The sequence below is a fragment of the Coccinella septempunctata genome, chromosome 8 (genome assembly GCF_907165205.1).
Source record: "Coccinella septempunctata chromosome 8, icCocSept1.1, whole genome shotgun sequence".
NCBI lineage: Eukaryota > Metazoa > Arthropoda > Insecta > Coleoptera > Coccinellidae > Coccinella > Coccinella septempunctata.
Window position 1 is genome coordinate 5,528,911 of NC_058196.1, and position 8,117 is coordinate 5,537,027.

The following is an 8,117-nucleotide window of genomic DNA, read 5'->3' on the forward strand; positions in this document are numbered from 1 at the left end:
GGTCACACAATATTATTGTAAGGATCATACCGGAGGTAAATGATGCTGAGAACGCCGTGATTATCAAAAAAATCGTTAATGAGGTTGAAAGATCTGCCTTTAATAACATCACAGCTATATCTAGAGTTGGTAAGGTGAGGAAATCTGATGTTCCCCGCCCACTGAAAGTTTGCTTCAACAATTTGAATACCCCTCTCAACATTCTGAAAAATAAGAAGGTAATCGCCGTCAATCCTGTGCTGAGGGATTTCAGCGTTTCTGACGATAAAACACACGAACAGCTTGAACGTCTCAATCGCATGCGGGAGGAACTGAAGAACAGAATTTTCGGGGGTGAGATAAATTTAACAATCAAGTATATAAAGGGCGAGCCTGCAATTGTTTCCTCTACGGCTCCTGATAATCCTCCCCCAAAAAACTAGCATCACCTGAAGAATGGAAGATACTTTATACAAACTTAGCTTCTCTGTCGGCGAAGAAAAATGAACTGATAGCTCTTGTTGATATTTCTAAACCAGACTTTGTTATGATCACAGAGACATGGCTCAATCCAAACATCCCGGATGCTTCGTGTAATATTCCAGGATATGTCGTTTACAGGTGTGACAGTGTTACAACGCCAGGTTATGGGGGCTGCTGCATCTATGTATGTGTTGATATTGTCAATAAATACTCCATTCGTTTACATTCGGTTCTTTCGCCTGGTATAGACAATATTTTCCTTGACTTATCTACGTCAAGTTTTTCCATCACATTAGGCTGTGTTTATCGACCCAGACCATGTCCATATGATTCTTTCTTGTTCGACGCGATTGAAGATTTATCGAACTCAAGAAAGAATATTTTTATTGCAGGCGATTTCAACTTCAATGACTTGAGGTGGCCTATCATGACCTCTCCATCTAATGCTTCACCCTCAGCTAAGTTCCTTGACATGGTCAGTAACTGTAATCTCCAGCAGCTCGTGAGCCAGCCGACGAGATTTCGTATAGGTCAACGTCCGTCAACACTGGATTTAATTCTTGTTAATGACAAAAATTTAAATTTGGTCTCCTCCTTGGATTATGAACCACCAGTGGGCAAATCAGATCACGTTGTTTTGTGCTCAAAATTACAATTCTCTGTGGAAAATAGGTCTTTCAAGTCCAGGAAGAAAACAAGGTGTACTGATTTCGACAAAGTTGATGAGGAACTTATGCCGGTTAGTTGGGATAGTCTCTGGGATGCCTATGATGTCGAGGATATGTGGAAAAAATTAGAGAATGCTATTGTTGACACTGTTGAGAGACACACACGCTCGATCACAGTGCGGCGGAATACAATAAAACCTTGGATAGACGAAAAGATTATACGTCAAATAAGATTCAAAGAATCCTTATGGCAACGTGTTCAAAAATCTGGGTGTTGAGATTTTTGGCAATTACTTAAAAGTGGACTGTTACCAAATGATTGAGTTGGAGATGGTAAAATAAAATCTTTATTGTATATCAAACACGTCACATAATAAATAGACACTCGCATGAAGTAAAATTATACTTATTGAGTTGAAATCAGATTGGACCTCCTCGAGCATTATCACAAACCAGTCTGTCCAATAGAGTTGATAGAGTGTATTCCATTATTCAGAGTTCTGAGTGTAGTGAGATGGATCTCGATCTGGTCTATGAGAAGCCTTCGAAGTGTCCAACTTGAGCGTAGAGGTACCTGAAACTTAAGAGGCCTGAGAAGTCTGATCGTAAGAGGTGTAAAGTCAATCTGAGGTGACATGTATACAAAATGAGAGTGAATACAAGTATATAAGCTTCTAATAGAGTGGTGTGAAATGTGAACTTGGTGCTAAAATTAGAGAAATTAAAATGTGAGTGGTTGTCGAGATGATGTGATTTTAGGTGAATGGAATATCGATGCATTTTGAGAAGGTTGAAGCAGTTAGGTACATTGAGCACGTGGTTGATTGAGAGATTTGGAGAAAATTGAGAAAATATACATGCAAATATGATATAGAGATGTAGAGCAGAATATTGCAAATGTAATTGTGAGAAAATGCATAGCGATGGAGTGAGTGTTGAGAGGAAAATTATATAGAATGATATTCTAACGTGACACATGCAAAAAATGATTACATTTTTTGTTGAGTGAAAAAAGTACTGTACCTTTTGAGATGTTAATCCTATAATTATTATGAATTAATATTAATATGATTTGAGTTGAATGAATTTAGAATGAGAGAGCACTAAAACCACGATATCGATTACACCAAGTTAACAAATCACTTGAGCGATCGAAGAATCTAGGGAGAATGAATTAAATTGAGCAGATTCAACAGGTTTCACCGGTTTTTTTGAACAGCTGATTGACAGCGATTTTAAGGTTACGTTCACAGAAGCATGTAACGATAAACGTAGTCACTGAGTTGATAGAGATGTGCATCGAGTGTAGAGATGGGTTAAAAATTACTCCAATTTTTAACATTCCGGCCGCCATAATTAACGTAGTTGATTATAATCGAGTAGATCTTCGTGAATTATCCATTGTGAGGAAGTTGAGGCAATCCATCACTCCAGTGTCTGAGCTACTCAATCCACCCATAACTGGAGCGAACAGACTGCTTTCAATCCTCAGAGTGTGGAGGAATGGATGAGATGGCTGCACTTGAGATGTGGGTAGTTGTGCCATGAGTTGTTGAGAGCGGTGCCACAGTGCCTTGTACATGTAGAGTTGTTTGGTGAGTTTCATCTATAACCAAAGAAGTAAATTGAGAGTGTCGAGGAAGAATAATTGGATGCTTGCTATCTGGGTCGAGCTGAGAATGGGAAATTCGTCCGCCTACACGAATTACACCATTGTTGTCGAGTTGTCGAGGAGTGGAGTGAGTCTACTGAATACATGTGAAGAGTGAAGTGGAGTCTGTGATTGAAGAGCCTTGAGTTCATGTGGAAAGTAGACTTTTTGAGATGCCTTCGAGATGCTTCCAAGTCAGTTGATGTCAGGTGTGTGAGGTGTGCTGGATCCAGCTTGCGTTGGAGTCGTGCGAGAACCTTTGAACAAATAGAGGTAATTCTCAACAATTTATTCAAATTGGAATACCTATAGATGAGATCCCATGAGTAGTCTGACGTAGTGGAGGTGAGTATGGAGATGGCTGGTCTTGCTTCTGATTCATGGTCGGTTGTCGGTGCCGGCTGACGATTTGGCCATGAATCTTCTGACTTGGAAAGCCATGGTGGTCCCGTCCACCATAGCGAGTGGTTGCGAAGTTGAGATGAAGTTAACCCTTGTGATGCACAGTCAGCAGGATTGTCTTTGCCGGAAATATACCTCCAATGGGCCCTTGGAGTTAGATCTTGGATTGTTGCAACTCTGTTCCGTACAAAGTCCTTCCAACGTGAAGGGTGAGTGTTGATCCAAGCTAGAGTGATTGAGGAGTCCGTCCATAGAGTGGTTGAGTGAATGTTGAGAGCTAAAACATTATGCGCATAATTAACGAGTCGAGAGAGGAGAAGAGCAGCTGATAATTCGAGTCTCGGGATTGTGAGTGGTTTTAAAGGCGATACTTTGGTTTTGGAGCAAAGCATTGTAACTTTGCATTCCTTGGACGGAGTTCGAACGAGAAGATAGAGAACGGCTGAAATGGCGAGTTGAGATGCATCAGAGAAGCCGTGGAGTTGGATGAAGGAACCCTCTTGAGTGTTAATCCATCTTGGAATTGTGATGCTGGCCAGCTTTGAGAGATCTTCACTGATGTCGTACCATTTCTGTTGGAGTAGTTGAGGTAGAGGTTCGTCCCATGATAACTTTTGGAGCCATAATTCCTGCAACAATATTTTAGCCCTAATCGTAACAGGGGAGACTAAACCGAGTGGATCAAATATTTTAGCAATATGAGATAGAACTGATCGCTTGGTGATCAAAGACCCAGATACATTGGAGCTGACTTTAAAAGTGAAATAGTCTTCTTGAGGGTACCAGATTAGACCTAACACTTTAGTTGAGTGAGAACCTTCATCGAATGAGATTGGAGTGGGTGTTGATTCTTCCTCTTGAACGACGTGAGAGAGACTTGAGACGTTTGACTGCCATTTTGCTAGCGGAAGGCCGGCCGCCATGCAAAGGTTCTGGAGTTGTTTGGCAATTTCGAGAAGTTGATGTTCAGTATCTGCTCCACCACAAATATCATCAACATAACAACCTTTTGTTAATGGAGGAATGGCTAAAGGAAAGTTGTGACCCTCATCTTTGAGAAGTTGGAGAAGAACTCTGATTGCCAAAAATGGAGCTGATCTAGTTCCGTATGTGACTGTTGTGAGATGGTATGTCTTTACGTTGTTGTTTGAGTCGAGCCAAAGGATGCTTTGAAGATCCCAATCATCAGGATGAACAAGAATCTGTCTGTACATCTTTGTGATATCTGTAGAGAAGACAAATTTAAATTTACGCACCCACATAAGAACATCTATCACGTCGAGTTGAAGTTTCGCTCCGGTGTGCATAATATCGTTGAGAGAAATACCAGTTGAGGTGGGGCTGGAGCCGTTGAAGACTACTCGCAGTTTCGTTGTAGAGCTGTCTGTTTTGAGAACACCATGATGAGGAAGAAAATATCTTGAGTTGACCTTTTCTGACGAGACTGGTTGCATGTGCTGGAGGAGTTCATATTCATCGAGAAATTGGTGGTAGAGCAGAGAGTAGTCAGGATCCTTGTCGAATTTCCGAATCAAGGCTTGCAGACATCGGAAGGCTCGTTGTCTGGAAGAACCTAAGACGTCAATAGATGATTTCAATGGTAATCTTACCATGTATTTCCCTGAGGAGAGCCTAGAGTGAGTGGAGACAAAGTGGTTTTCACATTCTTGCTCGTCAGAGGTGAGATGTGACGTAGACGTTGGTTGAATTTCTTCCTGTTCCCAAAACTTAGTGAGGAGATGATGAAGGTCTTCATCTTGAACAGTATGAAACATTGGAGATTGGATTGGAAGGCGTTCCTGTTCTTGACACACAGGTCCTAGGATTAGCCAGCCGAAGATTGAGAGTTGCGCGATTGGAGATGATGGAGGGCCTTTTTTCATCTGAGGAAGAACAACTGAGCCATATACATCAGCACCCAAAATGATGTCGATGGCTCTTGAGATGTGGTATTCTGGATCAGCTAACTTGAGATGCTGGAGATGTAGAGATTGCTGAAAACATGTATAGAAGGAAGGCAAATTAGAGAATGATGATGAAAGAATGCGAGCATCAATATTTATGGTTTGATGGTCATACGTCGACTTGAGAGTGAGGGCGAGAGATCCTTGTGTCTTAGAAGTCTTTCCATGGATTCCCACAATTACAACATGCGACTTCCTTCTAGAGATGTTGAGTTTTCTGGCTAGATCTTGAGAGATGAAGGTCAGCTCGGATCCACTGTCGATGAGTAGTCGAACCGTGTGTGATCCTGTTGAGGTGATGAGATGGGCGATGGCAGTGGCGAGGAGAGTGTTGAGTCGTGGTTGAGGTAGCTCCCTTTGAGCAGATTTTTGAGATGTGAGAGCGTATTGTGGAAGCACTCGAGGGGGTACCGGTGGAACTTTGCAGTGTGGTTTACTGCTGAGAGGAGCATCATGTAGAAGTGTATGATGACGACTTCCACAGATTTTGCAGATCTTTGTCGTTCTGCAAGAGTGGCGATGATGTCTACCGAGGCAGTTAGAGCAGAGGATGCGATGTAATACTACATCAGCTTTTTCTTCAGGTGAGCGTTTGGAGAAGCGAGGGCAATCTGCAACGAAGTGGTCGCGTCCACAATCATCACAGGTGTAGCCCGGCATAGAAGAGACTTTCGAGATTGGAGTGTTCGAGGAGGCCGATTTGCTTGAGATGAGTGGAGGAGAAGGTTTAATTGGAGCAGTAACCTTTTGAGAGATGGTGTGCACTGTTGTGCGAGAGCGAGAGGATTCTTGAGATGACTGTCTCTGATTGGACTCAGTCCATTCTAGAGCTCTGGAGCGAGATTGGAGGAACTCCATCAACTGAGCGAAGGAGGGAAATTCGTTATTAGAGGAGATGAGAGTTTCCCAATGAGTGCGAGAGGCGTGATCCATACGATTGATGATATGGAACACCAAGAGATTGTTATTCTGCTCTAGATCTTCACCTAGAGCTTTCAAACTTTGGAGAGGATTGACGATGCTGTCAATAAATTGACGAAGAGATGAGGCGGTAGAATTTTTCTGATTCGTCAATGAGAAGGAGAGAAGTTTTGAGTATTGAGAAGAGAGGAGCAGCCTTTTATTTTCATATTTATCCATAAGCTTCTTCCAAGCTATGGGGAACGAGACTTCCGTTAAGGGAAGACTGGAGATGGTGTCGAGAGATTCGTGAGAGAGACATGTGCGAAGGTAATGTACCTTTCAATGTCAGAAATTGAGGTGCTATTGATCACGAGTGATTGAAAAAGGTCTCGGAATGCAGGCCATTTTGAGAAGTCGCCTGAGAAGGTGGGAATTGAGATGTCAGGCAATCGAGGACGAGTTTGAGAAGACTGAGGGGCTTGAGCAGAAGTGGATGGCTGTGAATCCACAGGATTGAGTGACATATTGAGTTGTATTAATTTCGAGATGGCTGATTGGAATAGAGAGTATTCCTCGAAGAAGACTGAAGATGCGAAGTATTCGTGGTCGAGACACGACTCAGGCCACGCTGACTCAAAATACGAGTGAGTCTTTGAGAAGTTCTTGTGAAGGTCTTGCAGTTGTTCTTGAGTGTGTGACAGATCTTGCACAGTCCATGTTGAGACGTTGGACAGCTTGGAGAAGATGTCCTTCATGAGTTGTAGTCTACTCATTTGAGTAGCGACTTTCAATTTGAGGTTGGTGGGAAGACCAGCCGAGCGAGTTTGAGGTCCCACATCAGGCTGCGAAGATGTGGAAGATCTGGATGATCGAGTAGGAGGGACCTGGAGTTGAGCGTCATCCTCTTTTGGAGATGGAGAAGATCTTCCCGACTTTTGAGACATGACCTTTTGAGATGAATGTGATGTGAATGAATAATTATTCCAACTCAACCATCCGGCTCGAAGGACCAAATGTTCAAAAATCTGGGTGTTGAGATTTTTGGCAATTACTTAAAAGTGGACTGTTACCAAATGATTGAGTTGGAGATGGTAAAATAAAATTTTTATTGTATATCAAACACGTCACATAATAAATAGACACTCGCATGAAGTAAAATTATATACAACATCTAAACAGAGTGAACCTATTTACAATTATTGAGAAGTTATTGAGAGAATTTGAGTGTAATGTTTCATGAGAAAATCAACGTTGTATTTGCTTGAGTGAAAGAGCAGGTTGAGTGAATTTCATGTATCGAGTAACAAGATCAATTATTATGCGTTTGATAAGAATTGAGAGAATTGAGATAGATCTACTCAAAAACGTGTCTATGTATTTTGAGTTGCATAATAATTGAGCTTGATAGTTACGAATTGATGTGAGTGTTATCATGCAAGCACAACGTTTACAGTGATAGAGTTTACGATTTCATAAACTGTCTCGCTATCAGAAAAACAGAAGGTTGCAGTGATAACTTGAGAAGTTAGAGATATGTAATGTAGTGAGACAGGTGTAATGAGACAGAATGAGAGAGAGATGATTACCAACGCTTACAGGAATAGCAAATCTATTAGAAAAGCAGAAGGTGTTTTATGAGAGTACATAAATTGAGGTGAGTTGTGTTACAAATGTAATGTAGAGAAATGAAATATTGTAAACGTAGAAAGAGTTAATGAGTAGTATTCATAATTGAGATGAAACAAGAAGAGCAGTTCATAACGTTAGAGAAAAGAAAAAAGTATCATAAGTTTCAGGTAATAGAGACATGCAAAAGTGTATAATAAATTATACTTATTGAGTTGAAATCAGATTGGACCTCCTCGAGCATTATCACAAACCAGTCTGTCCAATAGAGTTGATAGAGTGTATTCCATTATTCAGAGTTCTGAGTGTAGTGAGATGGATCTCGATCTGGTCTATGAGAAGCCTTCGAAGTGTCCAACTTGAGCGTAGAGGTACCTGAAACTTAAGGGGCCTGAGAAGTCTGATCGTAAGAGGTGTAAAGTTAATCTGAGGTGACATGTA

The 8,117-nt window shown here is 41.4% G+C and overlaps 1 protein-coding gene across 1 annotated transcript; it reads right to left on the bottom strand.

Annotated features, from left to right (window-relative positions):
- Positions 1-2,499: 2,499 nt before the first annotated feature.
- Positions 2,500-6,994, bottom strand: LOC123318231. The gene is made up of 3 exons (XM_044904847.1): positions 6,693-6,994; positions 4,440-6,168; positions 2,500-2,736 (listed from the first exon to the last, which is right to left on the bottom strand). The coding sequence occupies exons 1-3, from the start codon at positions 6,992-6,994 to the stop codon at positions 2,500-2,502; spliced, it is 2,268 nt and encodes a 755-aa protein (XP_044760782.1).
- Between the last annotated feature and the right edge of the window lie 1,123 nt (positions 6,995-8,117).